This window comes from Astyanax mexicanus, chromosome 16 (assembly GCF_023375975.1).
Source record: "Astyanax mexicanus isolate ESR-SI-001 chromosome 16, AstMex3_surface, whole genome shotgun sequence".
In the NCBI taxonomy this organism is placed as follows: Eukaryota; Metazoa; Chordata; class Actinopteri; order Characiformes; family Acestrorhamphidae; genus Astyanax; species Astyanax mexicanus.
Genome location: NC_064423.1, coordinates 7,914,385 through 7,935,428, shown reverse-complemented (window position 1 = coordinate 7,935,428; position 21,044 = coordinate 7,914,385). Strand labels below are relative to the sequence as shown.

Below are 21,044 nucleotides of genomic sequence, written 5' to 3'. Positions count from 1 at the left end.
GACTAACGTAAAAAACAGAGGCAAGTTTACCCAAAACAGCAGAGCAACATACCAGAATAAACAAGCTAAGAGGACGTAAAAACAGTAAAACATTGAAAATAAAAAAAACAAATATAGAAAAATAACACTCGGTCTGCAGCTGAATCAACATGGGGAAATATATTTCACCACATGCTGAACACACAGAGTGATATTTATTACTGGGTTAAAAGCTGAATGGAATCAGAACTCAGGTGAGCCTGATCTATCAATAAGGGGCTGATTGGCTGGCTGAGACACATGACTCAGAAGTGCATTCTGTTAGCAGATTAATACTGTCTACAAACTGAATTCATGTTGAATATTATTCTATTTAACGTTAACGTTACTGAATGACTTGGTATAGTCATTTTATTACTGGAGTCACACAAAGTATCAGCGTTTAAATGTTTTTTTTTTCAGTTCTGCAATTTGACAAAAAATTACATAAAAATGTTTGGTATTTCCCATTAATTTAGTCCATATAGAGTCTTTAGCCACTGTGCTAATGGATTTGGGGTGATTATAAAGTGGTGTAATAAAGGTATAATAAAGGGTCTCACTCTGAGCTCCACAGGAGTGTGAACACTCTGACCAGTGAGACCAGTCCGACAGCAGGCAGTCCACTGGGCAGCTCACTTCACACGGAGCCGAGAGCTTTCCTCGAGAAGGACCCCACTGTTAGAAAACAGACACCAGTATCATATAACAGGTTTAATATAAGAGATTTTATACACTGGCAGGGTAAAGTCATTTCTTACATCTACAGAATATTATATATAGTATTTATCTGTTTATCTGTTTATTAGAAATGTTCATTTAATTTGTTTTTTATCCTTAAAATAAACTAAAACTGCTGCTAAACATCAGAGTATAAACACTCTGTTCCAGTCTGACCTCATAAACATCATACAACATAGAACTGATCCATTACGTGTGTGTGTATGTGTGTGTTGGGTCTACACAGACAATTAAAGCCAGATGCTACCGGTCCCCATCACTACCACACACTGCTCTGTCCACTGTGGTGGGTAATACCTTCTACCACATATTCCCATTAGACACACGACACTGTGGACTTTATCCTCAGGTCACATACTGGTGTCCCATGACTTCTGGCATGTCAGTGTATATATGAGTATTCAGTGTTCTTCAGAGAATCAGTTTCTCTGATTTAGCTGTTTATAGGTTTATGTTTGAGTAAAATGAACATTGTTGTTTTATTCTATAAACTACAGACAGCATTTCTCCCAAATTTCAAATTCATTAAGAGTCATTAAGAGCATTTATTTGCAGAAAATGAGAAATGGCTGAAATAACCAAAAAAGATGAAGAGCTTTCAGACCTCAAATAATGCAAAGAAAACAAGTTCAGATTCATAACGTTTTAAGGGTTTCAGAAATCAATATTTGGTGGAACATCCCTGGTTGGTTTTTAATCACAGTTTTTTTTCCTGCATCTTGGCATCATGTTCTCCTCCACCAGTCTTACACACTGCTTTTGGATAACTTTATGCTGCTTTACTCCTGGTGCAAAAAATTCAAGCAGTTCAGTTTGGTGGTTTGATGGCTTGTGATCATCCATCTTCCTCTTGATTATATTCCAGAGGTTTTCAATTTCTTAAAATCCAAAAACCTCATCATTTTTAAGTGTCTTTTATTTTTTTCCAGAGCTGTATGTTTGTGTAATGTAAGTGTTTATTGGTGTAGAGCTGAAGCAGGTTTGGTAATAACTCTGGTGATCACCTCTTTGCACATGCTCAGTTTCACCAGCTTTCCATCACTACAGACGCAGTTCAGGAGGCGTGTCTTCGTTCCTCGTCCACAAACTGCATTTTCCCTGAGTTCACAACTGCTCCAGTCTTTAACACACACACATACACACACACACACACAGTGTTTTTATCACAATGCTGGAATACAAAAACTGAGACATGTAACACTTATCACAGGGCCAGAAGTGCCCCCACCAAAATGAACCTTATACCCAGATAATATTTTAACAATAACTTTAAATAGCTTAATTTAGCATTAAGTAATGTTTCCACAGCTTTTTATGAACAAACATCGCAGAAAACAAGGATAGAAATAGTTAAGAAATAGTTACATTTCCAATTCCTGTAAAAATGAGCAGTTATTACAGTGTTATTACAAATTTCTCTTCTCCTCCAGGAATATATATTGAATCCGATTGTTTTTTTTCCCTTTATTCTTATATATGTTCCACAGGTTATTAAACACTTAATTTTACCTACAAAAGTGACTTAATTTAATGTCCTCATTTAACTAGTATATATATATATATTAAACAACCTGTTTTAAAACCCATGATAATGAAATTACGGTGACACAATTTATCACAAAAAATGTATGGGTGCATTTTACTTTTAACTTTGTGTATTCTTTTTTTTATTTAGTTTTAGATGTTTTACAGAGAGAGAGAGGGAGAGAGAAAGAGAAAGAGAGAGAGAGAAAGAGCGAGAGAGAGCACTCAGTCAGAAACTTCACTCCTTCGTTTCTTTGGTTTTACTATGGGTGAATGAGCTACTGCGCTCTGAGTTTCCTCTTCTGAAGTCTCCACTGCTCCACCAGCCGCTCGCGTTCAGTAAAACTGAGCTGGATCCTCTTTTAGAGGCTGTACGTGTGACGTAAGTACGTAAAGATGCATGACGTGGCCAGAAGAAGAAGAACTCTCGCAAAAAGCGACCCGACGCCACCGTTTATAGAATGAATATATTATTAGGATTAGTAGGGATGATGGTTTTAAGCACACTGGTACCATTAAACACTATATTTTATCCATATTCTTCTCCACTCAGAAGAAGAGATTTACTGTTTGAGGAGGCAAAATATGTTTCACTCAATTAATCAACAAACACCTGAACATCTGAAGGCCACACACATACCAGTGTACAGCCCTGACACTGACCCTGCCTTATAAATACACATCTGTAGACACCTGACCATCACACCTGGCCCTCACCTGGTGTGTCAGTCTGAAGGTTAGAGACGTGGTTTTGTGGTGAGCAGGTTGTATTTTAATTATCTGAGCTGACAGAACATGAATGATGTGTTCTGTAGACATGCAGGAGAAACATGTTCACGGATCTCCAAACTGATCCACAACGTCCAGAGTGGAGCTGCAGGATTTCATTACAAACACTAAACCTGATTCTACTGTTTAAACCAGTTGCTCAGTCTGATCACAAAAAACATCATTTACTCCAATTATAGATTTTTAGAAAATATTTGGACTTGATGATTTGACACTTCTTCGGCTTGGCTGTAATGAAAGATAATACACCTCAAAACACACAAAAGGCATGAACTAATTCTCTTAATTAATCATGGGGGTGTTTAATTGTGGGTGTAACGTGAAATAAACCAATCAGTGTGTGAGTAGTCATTCCCTTTAAGAGAATGCAGGTGAGCTCTGACTTTGGCGCATTTGTATCTTAACAGTACGGTGCTTTTGTGCGTCTCTGACCTGCTTGTGAAGATACACCAGCAGCTCATTTAATGGAACAGTAGTGTTATAGTAACACTTTATAATAACTTTCATTAATATACCATTAACTAATGATTAATAACTGTTATTTATCTCATTTTTAGAAACTAAAAAGTTGCTATCACATTTGTAAATACTAATGAGCGCACAGGCAACATGAACTGCAATTGATAAAGATTTGCCCGGTTTAAAATTCATATTTACTAGCGATTTATTAATCTTCAAATTCTGATGAGCTAATGATTTGCTAACATTTCTAATATGAATATTATATGCTGATAAATGTAAAGTGTCATGTGTGAGCATTTGTTAAAATTCAAATTCTGATGACCAACTGCTTTGTTCACATCTTCTGATTATCATTAATTAAAAACATATTAATAAAATTTATTATAAAGTGCTACCAGTGTTATTTTATTCTTTATTTTGTTTATTGTTGTTGTAAAAGTCGGGTTTGGGCTCTGCAGTGCCTCCGTGTTTGTGTGTGTGTGTGTGTGTGTGTGTGTGAGAGAGAGCACCTATAGAAATGTATGGCTGACTGTTGACTGTTGTCGGGGTTTTAATCAGTCAGTGGAGCTTCTGTGTTTTCTACCACCTAGAAACACATATAGAAACACACCAGAAATGTACCTGAACACACCTCAATTCCAGACCACCACACCCATCACATCAGTGTAGATATATTCCTAAACTCTGACGCTATTTTAATGACACGGGAGCAAGGCCTAGAAATAGACTGTTGACGGGGTGTAAGATAGCAATGAGCATCACGATGCTCCGTACACAGGATGTATGATAGGACACATGGTGTGTGTGTGTGTGTGTGTGTGTGTGTGTGTGTGTGTGTGTGTGTAAATACCTGAATATGCATATGAGTATGAAAGGCAGGTGGTGTTGGAACAGGACTGGGTCTGATTTAGTTCTGGACAGGTGTGTCCGTTTCCTGGCTTCCTCAGAACCGTCCGACTCCTCCACCTCATATCTCTCTCATTACAGCCCTGCAGAGCACACACACACACACACACAGATCAGTTCTGCAGAGTTTACTACATAATTTGAACAGACAATCTGTCCCTCACACTGTGCCAAAATCTCTTGATGAACGGACCAATAGAAACTCTTCAAAATGACCTGAAATAAACTCTTTTTACATTGACTTCCATTGAAAGTTTACAAGGTTTTTTCTCTCTCCTGTAAATTTGCTGTTTTGGAGATAAGTGTTTTTGATTGGACAGTGATGATTAGCTGTGAGGGGTTTGATGGTTACGGGATGGTGGTTGACGGACCGCGGGACAGGGGCTCCACAGGCTCCAGTCTGATGTAACGCAGTCCCCGGGACAGGGCAGGACGCAGGACCGGACACTGACCGGACGCTCCTCCTCTTTCTCACACTGAGAGTTATCCACAACGCTGCTCTTCTCCTCCTCCTCCCTCACACACCTGCACATCCCATAATACAACACATACACAGTTAATCACAGAATGAACACACAGACAAGTCCAAAAATGAGCATTATACTGATAAAACACACAGAGCTGTATACTGATACCGGGATTAAAGATAAAAGTTACCAGAAACAATCAATTATAAAAAATGAAACAGATATGTTCTATATTTACTGATCTACATATACAAAAGAATGGCAAAAAGATATCAGAGCATGACAGAGTTGTAGAGGTTCCTAACGGTGACCTGCCATACACTGCCGGTTCTAGGGGCGGGGCTAACCCTTTGGCCCCAGCTGAAATCTGATTGGCTCCCTGAATCTGGTCCTGATATTTATATGATTACATGTTTTGAACTGACAGTATGTGTGAAAAAGTAAAAGGTTTAAAAAAAATGAATAAAGTGCTGGGAGTGCTTTGAGAGAATTCTGTCTATATGCAGTAAAAATAATATAAAACAGGAAGGAGATTTTTATAGGGTTGATTTTGTACATTTGTAGCCAAACGTATAAAATCTGCAATCAAAAATGCAGGTTATTTACATACAGAATAAAAAAAATGAAGCAGAAGCAAACAATAAACAAAATAAAATAAAATAAAATAAACAAATGTCATCATATAAAAGATTTACAAATTTACAGATTTCTGGGACAGATTTGGGTGGAACAAAGTAACCCCCTTTTTGTTTTCTCCAATGATCTTTAATATTATATTAAATAATAATAATAATAATAATAATAATAATAATAATAATTGAAAATAATAACAGTAGGTAGACTGACAGGAATTGAGCACACAAACAATTTTACACTTTCCAGGATGTAGAGGATGTAGATGACCTCACTGCAGCCGGCAGTCCGGAGTTATGACCTCACTCCTCTTTGTAGAGCAGGATTATGACCTCATCAATCAGTGTGTCAGAGTTATGACCTGTTCTCCTTTCTGAGCGTGGATTATGAGCTCGTCTGTTACCCTGACGCTGGAGGACGTGTCCAATCTCTGTCCTGCAGAGCTGAATTTAAATCAGATAAAGCTCAGACTGAGAGACATGGTGGCGTCCTCATCTATACCTGCACAGGAACACCTGGACTCATCAGAACCTGAAATACGAGTCTGAAGATCGACAGGACCACAGGACGTCTCGCTCTCCTGTTCGATTCTGAGGCTAAATATTAATATATGTTTTTTTATGGAAGTGTGAACAAACCTGAATCTTATATTATAATTTGATGAATAAATAAGATTTGGGCCTCTTTAATTTTGTGAAAATGCCCTTAGTTTCATGTCTGAAGCTTTTTGTATTATTTTTAGTTTAACATGCTCTAAAGCAGGTGGTCACTATGGTATTTTAGGTGGCTGGTGTGTAGTTCCAACGGTTCTAGGTGGTTGCTGTGGTGCTGCAAGTGGATGCTAAAGTTTGCTTAGTGTGCTTTCTTAATGGTTAATGGTTCTAAGTGGTTCTTATGAGCTTCCATGTGGTAGCTATGGTGGTTGTTATGGTATTTTAGGTGTCAGATAAGATGCCACTATGATAAGAAGGTGGTCACTATGGCAGGTGGGCAATTGCTTTTTTTTAGATGGTCTTTAAGATATTAATAGTGGGTGCTTTTATGTTGCAACTGTTTTCTAGGTCATTGCTCTGGTGTGTTTTAGAGGGTCCTAATGTGGCCCTAATGTTGCTGTGGTGTATCAGGTGGTCACTATGGTATTGTATGTGGCTGCTTTGTTGTTGAAACTGTTTCAGGTGGTTGCAGTGGTGTATTTTAGGGGTTGCTAGTACGTTCCAAGTGGTTGCTAAGGTTTTGCCTAATGGATACTGTAAATGGTTGTTATGAGATTCAGTGTGGTAGCTGTGGTGGTTGATATGGTGTCTCAGACGGTTGCAGTTGTGGGCAGTTGCTTTGTTGTTTGAGTAGAGGCTGTAGAGGAGCTGAATTTACCGGATGGTGCGGATCTGCACTCCCTCTCCACACAGCGGCCGAGGTGCAGCAGAGCTGTTCAGGGTGTTGGGCGGGTTCACGACACAAACTGACCAGGGATCAGTCTCCCACATATACTGATTACACTCCGAGTAGCAGGGCACTACCTCAGACACCTGAGAGACCAGCATACAGATATTAATACACACATCAGAGACTTGATGAGATAGGATTAGTTTTACCTGGAGGTGTGGGGTAATATTATCTTACTACAGGAATTCAGGGAAATTAATGACTGATTTACACAGGATAAGAAATATCAGTATAAATGACTGCGATGGGAGCAGCTACTTGATTTACACACTGGTATAAGTTATATGGAACACCAGTTACAATGTTCTGGATTTGGTTTAACTCAAAATAATAGTAAGAGCAGTGGTATAGTCGTTTTGGGTGGATGTTTTAAATGAAGCAGATAGATGGATAGACCTCCACTCTCACGATTCTGTACAGGAAAACCTTGGTTATGAACACGGTTATTAATATACTGTAGAGTTCAGGAGAGCAGGATGTGATTCAGACACTGACCTGAGCCTTTGTAGACGTCCATAATCACAGGGTGAGAGGAGCAGAGGGACGAGAGGAGAGGAGAGAAGAGTTTCCATTAGTGTCTAGATGAAGCCCCGCCCCTCCTCGGTGGGCAGTCTGGAGTCAGGTCAGGGTCAGGGTTTATTTATGAGTGAAAGTGATGAAAACGTCTGTTTGCCTGCAGCTTTCACACTGTTTAACCTGGACTGATGCACCCGGCCGACACAGCGGGATACAGGACAGAGGGATGAGTATAAAAGATAAAGGATGAGAGGATGCAGGGGGGAGGGGGGGTTTGGTTGATGGGGTTGTGGAGGGGTGGGGATGGGGGTGAGACCCAGGGGGACAATAGCTTCTTACACTGTTTTACTACGTGATCGTGAGGGAGCAAAAACCTCTGATAAAAGTGGGCAGTCGGGGGACCGGTACAGCCCTAACACATCTTTTATACATGAGACTTTCACACGCCACTCTCTCTCTCTCTCTCTCTCTCTCTCATATTCTCTCTCTCTCATATTCTCTCTCTCTCTGTTTGTCTCTCTCTTTCTCTCTCTCTCTCTCTCTCTCTCTCTCTCTCATACTCTCTCTCTTCCTCTCTATCTGTCTCTCACTCTGTTTCTCTCTGTCTCTCTCTTGCCCTCTCTCTCTTTCTCTCTGTCTGTCTCTCTCTCTCTTTCTCGCTCTAAAGCACTTAAAGTCACGCTCATGAACACAGAAACTGATGGAATCAGGATGAGTGTCTTCAAAAGCTCTATTGTTTGAGAGGTGCTGTGTGCACATGTAGAAATGCAGCAAGAACAATTCCTAATGAGAAAAGGTTGGGTCTGCATTAAATGTACTAAAATGCAAATAAAATGAACAGTGTTCCACCGTGCAGTTTAATTTAGGGCGTGTCAGTATGTCTTTGCTATTAAACTGATGGGAAAAGTACCTTCATAATGTGCAATAAATGAATCAATGTGTTGCTCACCATTTCCTTTAAGAGTAGGCAAGGTGAGCTCTGACTCTTTGGCGGATTGCTATTTTAACAGTGCAGCTACCTGGACGTGTCCAACAAACGCTTCTCAGCAGAGGAAACTGAGCTGGTGGTTGACGCTGTGAAGGAGCTCCAGCAGCTCATTTACGGGAACAGCAATGTTATTTTATTTACTATTCTGTTTATTGTTCATGTAAATGTTGGGTTTGTGTTGCTGTGTGTTCATGTGTGTGTAATAAGTGGGGGTGTGCGCTCGGCTTGGCGCGCCTGTGTTACCGAGATAGCGATGAACGTCTGACTGCTGGCATCTGTCTAGGTTATATTCAGTCAGTGGAGCTCCTGTGTTTTTTGTTACCAAAAAAGTGCCCTTTACACACTAAACCAATCTTTCGTAGGAATTTCGTAGGATTTTTGATTTTTATATTTATTAAATTTTTTTTTACTGTGCCTTTTTCTGATTTGGGGTTGTATACCTGTGTAAATTCATTTATTACTCATTTACAGTGGGAAAGATTATTATTTGACTCACTGCTCCCCTTTAAAAAGACATGGACAGTCTATTATTTTTATGATTGTTGGTTTTTGGGTTATTTTAGCAGAGAGAGATGAAGAATAAAGAATATAAACTAAAAATCCAGAACAATGTGGAACATGGAATCAGATTTTGCTACTCTCACCTGATTTTTGAAGTCCAGTTTTGGACAGGGTCGACCTCCATTAAAGGGTTTCTCTCTTAACCACTGAGAGCGCACTTTCACCCCCCCACCACAGGAGGCACTGCAGGAGGACCAGATGGACCAATCACTCAGCCTGCAGTCCAATGGACATGGCACCATACACACTTCCTCTTCAATACCTGCAGTGTGATAAAACAAACAAAAAATATAGATTTGTTGAAATTTCTTTCCGTCCCGCAATCAAAGGGTGTTATAGAGGCGTGTTTATGGGCCAACAGTCTCTCACCAAGAGGTGCACTACCCAACAGTAGCCTTTATTATTTAAAGAGCAGCAGGGGAAGCACTTTTCCGCCCTCTTGTGGTGAGACCCAGTATCTAATCAGACCAGATCAGATCAGACGTCACTGCAGGCTGAGTTTATCTGAGTCTGGGTTATGGTTATAGTTATAGTTATGCTAATGAGTGTATATTTCTCAGGGGTCACGTGATACTCAGACACAAATTTACCTGGACTGTTGCAGTAGAGCGGCTCAGACAGCTCTCCCTGATGATTCAGACACGCCAGCACTCTGTAGCGCCAACCATCCCCACACTCCCTCCCCTCCCCCTGAGCCCGCCAGCCCTGCCCCGCCCCCTGACCCGGGGGGCTGGTTGTGTGTGTGAGCGTGAACCCGGGCGGCAGGTGGTGGAGGTGGTGGTGTTGGTGTTGGGGTGGCAGCACGCAGGGGGACCACGGCCCGTGAGGTCTGAGCCGGTATTCAGAGCAGGGACAGGCCTCTCTCTCCACCAGCGCCTCCTGCTGGCAGCGCCAGCGCTTCTTACTGCGGCCTGAAAACAACCAGAAGATAGAAAATATAAATTAAATGTTCAATTAAAACCCATCACACCTGCAAAAATACGCACAATATAACACACAACAATTACACCTGTACACCTGTACCTTTACGTGCCTTATTCAACTTTATTTTAGGGTGGATCACAAATGTTAAAAACCATCAGCACTGAGATGTTCGGCTCATGATGGCTGATTGTTGTTTTGTTTGGTGTGATTTATGTGAATGAACATGTTTTGGTGTCCTGCATTCTCCACCACTTGTGATCTGTGTGTGTGTGTGTGTGTGTATAGTGAGTGTATAGTGTGTATAGTGAGTGTATAGTGTGTGTGTGCGTGTGTGTGTGTACAGTTTGTGTGTGTGTGTTACCTATCAGTGAGCGTGTGCGGGTGCTCCAGGCTCTGCAGTGTGTTTGTATAGTGTGTGTGTGTACAGTTTGTGTGTGTAAAGTGTGTGTATAGTTTATGTGTGTAAGGTGTGTGTGTATAGTTTGTGTGTGTATAGTATGTGTGTGTGTGTGTATAGTTTGTGTGTGTGTGTGTAACCGATCAGTGAGCTCCAGGCTCCGCAGTGTGTTTGTATACTGTGTGTGTGTGTATAGTGTGTGTGTGTGTGTGAGTGTGTGTGTGTTACCTATCAGTGAGCGTGTGCGGGTGCTCCAGGCTCCGCAGTGTGTTTGTATAGTGTGTGTGCATAGTTTGTGTGTGTGTGTGTGTGTGTGTGTGTGTGTTACCGATCAGTGAGCGTGTGCGGGTGCTCCAGGCTCCACAGTGTGTGCACGGGGAGAATTTGCTCCAGGAGCTGAGGGTGCAGTCGTCTCTGCAGGACACCCGGCACTGCCGCACATCAGCTGGTCTCACACCCGCCCACCTCACACAATCCACCTCGTCTGCAGGGACATCGTCCAGCCCAACACACACCACCCCTACACCACCCAGAGGATCAATCAGAGCAAAGAAACATTTACAGATTATAACGGGAGAATGTGGGCGGAACAATTCTATATTATCAGCTGCTTATAAAATACAAACACTTTTATAACTAAAATATAAAGCTAAGAACCTGTGATTAGTGTTGTTAATGAAGGGGCACAATCAAAGATTCAATCACACAGCAACCAGCAGCAGTACCTTAACAACACCTTAGCAACCACATAGCAACACCTCAGTAGCCCTGTAATACACAGTGCACTTAGCCTAGTGTAAAGGGCTTTAATGATCTCTAAGGGTTAGTCAGATGATTCACACTGCAGATGTCAAAATTGCTAGAATGAAAAAAAATTCACATCTGTTAATTTATCATGGGTGTGGTTAATTTTGGCATAACGTGAAATAAACCAATCAGAGTGTCTCTTGCTCATCATTCCCTTTAAGAGTAGAACCAGGTGAGCTCTGACTTTGGCGGATTGCTATTTTAACGGTGCAGCTACCTGCTGGTTGACGCTGTGAAGGAGCTCCAGCAGCTCATTTACGGGAACAGCAATGTTATTTTATTTACTGTTCTGTTTATTGTTGATGTAAAAGTTGGGTTTGTGCTGCTGTGTGTTCATGTGTGTGTAATAAGTGGGGGTGTACGCTCGGCTCGGCGCCTATGTTACCGAGATAGCGATGAACGTCTGAATGTTAATTATTGAGGAAAATAGACTGTAGGCGGAGTGTAAGATAGCAACTGCATAAGCTGGATTCACTCACAGTCCCTCACCTCTGGTCTCCAGGCCGAGTCCACAGGCTTCAGTCTGTCCCCCCACAGCCTGTCTCACCGAGTCTGGCACCAGGACACAGGACTGCCAGCGGTGCGTCTGCCATCTGTCAGCCAATCAGCAGCAAGAACATTAGATTAGATTAGATTCAACTTTATTGTCATTGTGCAGTGTACAAGTACAGAACCAATGAAATGCAGTTAGCATCCAACCAGAAGTGCAATATATAGTGTTATTTACATAAAGTGCATAGATATAAGTATATATATATATATATATATATATATATATATATAAATATATAAATATACAAACATATAATCTACAGAAGTATCTTACATAAAACAGGACTTAACATCAGAACTTAACTCAGTATACAGAGCAAAAAGGCATAAGTACAGACATCTATACATTAAATGTACAATCTGTTAATAATATGCAGTAAATATGCTGAAGGACTGAGCTAGAACAGGGACTGGGTGTCAAAAACACTATATATTAATACTGATATATATTTACCTTCCTTTAATTTACAAACTGAAAGTAGATACAAACCATAAATAAACAGGATCTGAGATTTAATACGTTTAATAATTAATGTAATTTAATAATAACAAACTGAACATTAAAGCAAGCAACAAGTATTATAATAATACTATAGTATTATATTATTATATATATGACAGTTTTATACTTTAATAGCCTTAAGCCCTCAACAGAACCTGGTTAAATTTGACAAAACTAAACAATGCATAAATTACATTGTTTTTTAAGGGTTTCTTTTATAGATTTAACATGTATGTAATTCAGTGTTTAAACACAAAATGCACAAATTGAAGATTGGAAGAAAAAAAGCACTGTACATTTCATTACTTAATAATACACATTTGCATAACAATAGTGGGAAGTACCCATCATGCTTCAGTAGCTACAGTACGTGCAGAGCTCACAGAGAAAAGCAACAATTGTAGGGTACCTCCAACTGAGTACTAAGCCAATATAAAGCAGCAGTGAAAAGTTTGGACACACATTTATAATTCAGTTGTAAAGAGTAATAAAGTGTTATTCCTCCACATTAATCCCCTGATCTAAACCTGATGAACTGAGATGGTGATTTGAGGTGATTTAATTGGGATGAGCTGGAGCTTCACAGCAAAGGGAAGGAAAAGCAGCAGCTATTGTTCAGCACCTCCAGGAACTCCTTCTTTCAAGACGCTGAGAAAACTTTTCCTAGTGACTCTCCGTCATGAAGACACTGAGATTAAAATCTCAGCAAGAGTCTGCAGATCTGAACTCAAACATACATCTGATACTCATTTAGAAGTATCTAAAGTAGAAATAACAAGATTCTGGTTTATTATTAGTAAAATGATTTAGCATGTGGTCCTGTAGAGTTAAATATATATATTTTTTATATTAAGTTTATAATGTAAAAAATATTAAAAAAGGAAGAAACGCTGAATGAGATGAGTGTATTCTGCTGCGTGGAATCACCTGTATTGTGGGCAAAGAGGTGGAGGGTTACAGTCTCTCTCCTCAAACAGCGTGGCGGGACAGTCCTGTCCTCCGTTAGCTGGTCTCTGGATGACGATGCGCTGCCGGGACTGAGTACTGAGAGTGACGTTCACTAAAATATATATTATAAAAAATATGATTTCAAGATATAGATGATCTGAACTGTATATATATATATATATATATATATATATATATATATATATATATATGTGTGTGTGTGTGTATGTATGTATGTATGTATGTGTACACCTGTTTACCTGTTGAGCAGGACGTTGGACACGGGCTCCAGTTACTGAAGGGGGTAACAGTGCAGTCCACTGGACACGGGACAGTACACGCCCGAACCTGATCAGGACGAGAGGACTCGGGACATCTGGAGAAGATAAACAGTGATAAAACTCCAGCATTCATACAGAAACATTATTCAAAGTGGATTTACAGACATTATTTATATTAATTGCTTTTATCTGAATAACGAATATGCTTATTATTTCATTTCTAGTCTGAAAATTAGCCTTTATTTCAATATCTCACTCCCTATACACCTTTATACACATATATACACACACTGTAATCCCGGATAAATTGAATTTACTTTGAAAATTTGAACTTAAAAAGTAACGGCTAATGAAAACTTAAGTTAGCATTACTTAGAACATCACGTTATTACAACTAAAGGGGAAGTTGATTTAACTTTTTTTTTGTTAAATAAGTTGAATTTACTTAATTCTTTTAAGGCAGCCGGTTTGTTCATTTTTTTTTAAATAATGGGGAATGAAAACTTGAGTTAACATACATTAAAACATCAAGTTATTACAACTAAAGGAGAAGTTGATTTATTTGTAAGGTAGCCCAGGTGGAATCACTACACACTGATGTCTGGTTAGTCAGAAACTGTTGGACACACCCAGTATGCAAATAGATTGTGACAGAAGCCAATGGAAAAGAAGCTGTTAATGGCAAAACAGATTAAACTCAGTTAAAATATCTGTCCAGTATCATTTAATTTACTTTAATCCTGGATATATGGAGATATATATTGGAGTGCATTATTATTAGTATCATGATATTCTGGATCATTGACTTCTTTTACAAATCTGATAAAATTCTTGTATTTTTTAATATCTCAGTTAGGGGTGTGCCGCATCATATCATATTGTATAGAATAATACAATTGTATTTTCATTTTGCTGCAGTAGTGTATTCTTGAAATATTTTTTTTCAATATTTTTTCAATAACACCATGAAATATTATGATATTATTTTATAACCATATTACCAAACCAATTAATAATTTATCCTGTAGTTTTTGTACCTGTGCGGCTCCACCTGTTCCCCCTCAGCTGTCCTGCAGTAAACTCTGCGGGTCTGTGTCCCGCTCCCGCACCCCCCTCCTCTGATCTCAGGACAGTGAGGTCTGGAGAGCAGGAGCTCCAGGAGGACGAGTCCCAGAGAAACACGGTGCAGGACTGAGACCCGCAGGACCTCCACTGCTCCAGATCAGAACCAGACCTGCAGGACTTTCCCCCTGTAACACACAATACAATACACACACACACACACACACACACACACATTATACACAACACACACACACACACACAATACACACAATACACAGATTACTGTGTACAAATGGACAACAGTCTAAACATCTTTTATGTACACACATTTCCATTAGTTTATAAAATACAAAAGTGTAAACATTGAGCGATATTTTTTATCATATTGGGACATATTTTGATAGTGATTTATAGGCGACCTGTCAACCTTGCACCGCACAGCTTGATTTACGGCGTCAGCGTGTCTTTGCTATCATAACGACAGGAAAAGTACACCTTTCTTAGCTCGAAACAAGCAAAAGTCATGTGCCAAGTTTCTTAATAAATCATGGGTGTGGTTAATTTTGGGCGTAATGTGAAATAAACCAATCAGAGTGTCTCTTGCTCATCATTCCCTTTAAGAGTATAACCAGGTGAGCTCTGACGGATTTGGCAGATTGCTATTTTAAGGGTGCAGCTACCTGTACGTGTCCAACAAACGCTTCTCAGCAGTGGAAACTGAGCTGCTGGTTGACGCTGTGAAGGAGCTCCAGCAGCTTATTTTATTTAGTATTCTGTTTATTGCTGATGTAAAAGTTGGGTTTGTGCACTGCTGTGGCCGTCCGTCACCTACATCATTAACTTAGATAATAATAATAATATAATAAACCAATTTCTGCCTCAGGAACATGGATGTAAATGTGTGTGTGCTGATTAAAGTTTATGAATAATCAGACAGAAGGACACGTCTGATGGTAGGATGAAGATGAGGAGAGTATGGGTGCTGAGGGGGAGCTCAGGGTCCAGACTATTCTACTGCTTTCTTATAAAGCCAGGCTGTGAATAAGCTTTTATTCAGAGCTCTGTAATGTACAGGGAACAGTACAGCTCATTCAGCCTCACTAATACACTTATTATCACCATTACACCATATAATACACTTATTATCACCATTACACCCTATAATACACTTATTTTCACCATTACACCCTATAATACTGAGCTCAGCGAGCACAGACTGAATTATTCTCTCTCCCTCAAACTCTAACGCTGACTGTACTGTTTATACATCACAATATTTCTGCTAAAAATAAATATATTATTATTATTATAAAAATAATGATACATAATTACCCAAATTAATGTTAGTATCTAATGACTGACAGTAGATCCTGCTCATCACAATTGCGTTCTGTACAGACAGAAATATAACCAGACTAATAACCGCTTTCAGCTCTAATAAATCACATTAGACTTGCAAATGAGATGATTTGCATGAGATCCGCCCACTGATTTTGTGTTTTCCCATTCATTATTTAACCACAGCAATGGACAGCATCGCATATTAATTTAAGCACTCAAACAAATGAATAATTCAGAACAATTTTCTCACTGGGGTTTATACATCCAGCACCGCGAGAGTCTGTAAACATAAATTATAACTGAGCTTCACTTCCCTCCCAGTGGAATTCATTTATGACGTGTTTAGAGAGAGAGAAAAGTTACATTTTATTAGATTATTATTTATTATTATGAATATTTCTATTTATTTGTATAACTGGATTGATAAGATTTATTTACCTAAATATGATCATGTTAATAAAGCTTATAGAATTGATTGAGAGAGACATACATGCAGACAGACAGACAGACTGATAGATAGAGATTAAATGATGTGAGAGGAAAGAGAAACAGAGAAAGAGAAATAGAGAGAGAGAGAGAGAGAGAGAGAGAGAGCAAATGAAAAAGACAGGGAGAGAGATGAAAATAAAGAGAGAGAGGGAAGGGGTTGGGGGGTTTACCAGGTGCGGGTGGGGCGAGGATAGAGTGATAGAGAGTGATAGAGAGTGATAGAGTGATAGAGAGTGATAGAGTGATAAAGTGATAGAGTGATAGAGAGCGATAGAGTGTTAGTGAGGTATGGGAAGGCGGTTTACTGGGTGCAGGCGGGGCGAGGATGAAGTGATAGACTGATACAGTGATAGAGTGATAGAGTGATGAAGTGATGGAGTGATAGTGATGTATAGTGAGGGGGGTTACCGGGTGCGGACGGGGTGAGGATGAAGTGATAGAGTGATACAGTGATAGAGTGATGAAGTGATAGACTGTTAGAGTGTTAGAGTGTTAGTAAGGTATGGTGAGGGGGTTTACCGGGTGCAGGCGTGGTGAGGATGAAGTGATGGAGTGATAGACTGTTAGAGTGATAGAGTGATAGACTGTTAGAGTGTTAGAGTGTTAGTGAGGCATGGTGAGGGGGTTTACCGGGTGCGGGCAGGGCGAGGATGGAGAGATAGAGTGATAGAGTGTTAGAGTGATAGAGTGATAGATTGTTAGAGAATGATAGAGTGATAGAGAGTTAGTGAGGTATGGTGAGGGGGTTTACCGGGTGAGGACGGGGGCGAGGATGAAGTGATAGTGATACAGTGATAGAGTGATGAAGTGATAAAGTGATAGAGTGGTAGAGGGATGGAGTGATGGAGTAATAGAGTGATGGAGTGATAGAGTGATAGAGAGTGATAGAGTGATAGAGTGATAGAGTGGTAGAGTGGTAGAGTGATGGAGTGATGGAGTGATGGAGTGATAGAGTGTTAGTGTTAGTAAGGTATGGTGAGGGGGTTTACCGGGTGCGGGCGGGGCGAGGATGGAGAGATAGAGTGATAGAGTGATGGAGTGATAGAGTGATAGAGTGATAGAGTGATAGAGTGTTAGTGAGGCATGGTGAGGGGTTTACTGGGTGCGGGCGGGGCGAGGATGGAGAGATAGAGTGTTAGAGTGATAGAGTGATAGAGAATGATAGAGTGATAGAGTGTTAGAGAGGTATGGTGAGGGGGTTTACCGGGTGCGGGCGGGGCGAGGATGGTGCGGGTACGCCTCTGTTTGCCCTCTGTCAGTGTTTGGGAGCAGGACAGGGAGCAAGACGTCCAGGAGCTCCAGTCTGACAGGACACAGTCTGTGGGACAGGGCGTCTCACACTCCCCCCGGTCCCGGGGACGCTCCCCCTCACACCTCGTCCCGGAGACCGGCTCTCCTGCAGGAGGAGGAACAGAGATCAGATATTATTACAGGATCTGATCTGAAGAATAAGATCATACAGTTCAGTCTGATCACTGATCTCTGGGTTTAGTTTAGTCTCTGTATCGGGTTTTGACTTTCACATTATTACACATTATGATATTGGGTTCTTTGGGTCTAAATAAACCTTTTTATTTCTAAATCCTCAGACATTATTCTATATACCCATACGCCGTGTTCAAACAAAGAGATCTCAAATGCTGCTTTCTGAACTCATCATCATCATCATCATCATCATCATCATCATCATTATCTATTGAGTACTGATCAGTTTCACCTGTGCCTCATTAAACTTTGCATATTTAAGCCCGTTAGTTTCTCTATCACTTTGCGAAGTATTGCCAACCTCTCTGTGTCTGTCAGCCTGATTATTAATCCTGTTCACACCTGTACTTCATGCTGGACATTTATGATCAGATTAAACTGGTAGGTGTGAACGGGGCTGAAGTGATTTATTTCTTCATGCTGCCAATTTTTCCACCATCCAACCTGCTGACTACAAGAACTGGCTGTTCGATTTCTATTTAGCATTGAATATTATCTCCGTCTCTCTCTCTCACACACACACACACACACACACACACTTACACACTCTCTACCACATCTCAGAAGTGAAGAGGAGAAATCGATTTCACACGTGTTGACAGGTTCTCTGAATAGAAACAGATGAAGTGAGGAGTGATAAGCATCTCATTCATTCCCTCTTTTCCATTAGTCATTAGTCTCTGAGAGAAACTCACATCTCACCCACTGATCTCCTCCCTCCGCCCAGCCGTCTCCCACTCTCAGCCTAATATATATATATATATATATATATATATATATATATATATATATATATATATATATATATATATATATATACGCTACTGGAAGCCTTTCTGAAGCTGAAGACCAATTTAAAGCTGGGCCACACTCTAAAGTCGATTTTACGACCCGTGAAATTTTCACTGAGCTTGTTATTTTACGAGAATATGATTTATTCCTGCTCTGTGATCGTCTGCAGATCCTGGATTTTATTAAATTCTATCTGAGGAGGTGTAGAGGACGTTCTCCGGCCTGTTTAAAAAGAAGGACATGTGCTGCAGATCCAGAATCTGTGGAAGAACCAGGTTTGAGAAGAGCTAACAGACAGAAAACATCAGCACAATGATCTAGTAGGTGAAGCTTACAGAAGCTCACCACATATATACTGTATTTTTCACATTATAGGGTGCCCTGGATTATGCACATGTTTTCCTTCTAAACTAAGTTAAGTAAACAAAAGTTTAACATTTTTTTAAGTCAATCAAGTGCTGGATGCTAATCTACACAAATTTCTCTCCTGAAAACTGTTTATTTGGGTGAGTAAAGCACTTCCGTTTATTTACAGTAAACTTAGATTTTCAAATTTACACTAAGGCTAGCTGCAGTTAGTGCTAGTAAATGCTGCCCAACAGCATTCACTAGCACCATGGCGATATTTACTAGTGGTCTGTCCCACAATGCATGTTTTAACACAGTAAACATGCAGACTACAGTCTGATATACGTACTTCGGCGAAAGAGCTAGTGCTTAGCAGTGCAGTTAGCAGCTAATGCTAATGCTGCTCCAGTCTCAGTGCTGTAGAACTAAACTGAAACTCCTGTATAACGCTGCACTTCAGTAGAGTGGCTTTACTGCTCATTAATACCTGACTGGTAGAATTCATACATAAGGAGGACCAGATTATATGGAGCTCTGATGATTTTAAGGAAAATTAAGGGATAAGTGCATCTTATAGTGCGAAAAATACGATAATAGCTGCTCTGTGGTGATCTATCATGTGGGGTCCTGACCACAAAGTAGGATATTAAAGATTGCAGAGAAACAGATACAGAACTACAGTGTAAATATAGAATGTTGTACTTAAAAATGCCTGAAAAATATCATAAAATAAGGCAAAGAGTATCCACTGTACTGGATCAAACAACAGTATTATTGGGTCCAAACCCAGCTGTGCAGAAAAACTACAGTTCTTACAGAATTTTGTGTGTGCTACATTATTGACTGTGCTGAGAAAACATTCCAAATTTATAAAAAAATGTCTATACTTCTTTGTTACACACAATTAGGAGTAAGAAATAAAGAAGAAAAAAAATAGAAATCTTACAGAAACTACAAAACCTTCTTCAATGATTAAAGAGCCACTGTCTCTAGAATAAAGGTACAATTGTACATCATCAGCGTATAAATAAAAGCTTTTTAATTTTTTAAATAAAAGAGATTGTGTTTTCTACTGTATAATGTAAAGAGGATGGGGCCTAATACTGACCCCTGCAGAACACCACAGGTAACTAACATCAGCAGAGGAGAACACAGAGTTCCCCTTTTTATTTTTAGACGTGGACATGTCCCCCCAGGACACTGTCTGCTCCAGCCTCAGCACTCTCTCCTCCTAAACCCCCGGAGATTCAGAGACGTCTGATCCTGAACTAAAAACCCAGAAGAGTTGAGTCCTCGGCACCTAGCTCAGCTTTATCTCCCAGCCAGTGTAAACTACTGCCTGTAACTGGAGCTCATGCTGGTACTGGGACTACTATGTGTGTGTGTGTGTGTGTGTGTGTAGGTACTCGTATAATGACAGTCATTAGCAGCATGTCCCATGATGCCCTGCTCTCTCTGAGGCAGCGTGCTCTCTGATAGATGAGCCACATTTATCTCTGTGGGGTGAATCAGTCTGGACCAGAGATAAACCACAGAGAGCTCGTCCACACCGATTACTATTACCATTCTGATATGCAGTGTGTACAGTGTGTGTACAGTGTGTGTTACTGTATGTGAAAGGAGAGATCTGTGAAAAAGGGCAGAATAAAGGTCAAATTTTGTAAAAAATAATAAGACTTCTATTTTATGATCTTTTTTAACAGAAACAAGTGATTTGAGTGCTGTTAATGTTGTAAAAGTAATTTCCTTTAGTCCTAATTTGTCAAGGATAGGGGTTGAAGGTGGTTAAGAATTGCCAAAAAATGCAAAAAAAAAAAAAAAAAAAACGAAAAAAGGAACAAAGACTAAACAAAAGTAAGAAAAAGTAAGAACTTAAATAGCTGGAATAACTAGGACCACGAGAAAAGACAACTTAAAAGGCATAAAATGCACACAAAAGACTTGATGAAGAACATTAAAACAAAGGGGCTTATATACACCCTGAGGGTGAGGAACATCTGGGACTGGCAACAAGGAGGCGGGGTTACAAACAAGACAGGTGGGACTAAGGAAGAGAAATGCAGGA

At 39.9% G+C, this 21,044-nt stretch overlaps 1 protein-coding gene across 1 annotated transcript in view; it reads right to left on the bottom strand.

The window, feature by feature from the left end:
* thsd7bb (thrombospondin, type I, domain containing 7Bb) overlaps positions 1–21,044 on the bottom strand; it is a 96,669-nt gene that overhangs the window by 7,845 nt on the left and 67,780 nt on the right. Inside the window, 14 exon segments of the mRNA XM_049465647.1 lie at positions 582–696; positions 1,764–1,879; positions 4,385–4,523; positions 4,812–4,965; positions 6,912–7,066; positions 9,132–9,310; positions 9,639–9,959; positions 10,698–10,889; positions 11,666–11,769; positions 13,158–13,290; positions 13,439–13,554; positions 14,497–14,572; positions 14,575–14,709; positions 17,559–17,750. Of these exon segments, the coding sequence (XP_049321604.1) occupies positions 582–696; positions 1,764–1,879; positions 4,385–4,523; positions 4,812–4,965; positions 6,912–7,066; positions 9,132–9,310; positions 9,639–9,959; positions 10,698–10,889; positions 11,666–11,769; positions 13,158–13,290; positions 13,439–13,554; positions 14,497–14,572; positions 14,575–14,709; positions 17,559–17,750 (2,127 nt within the window).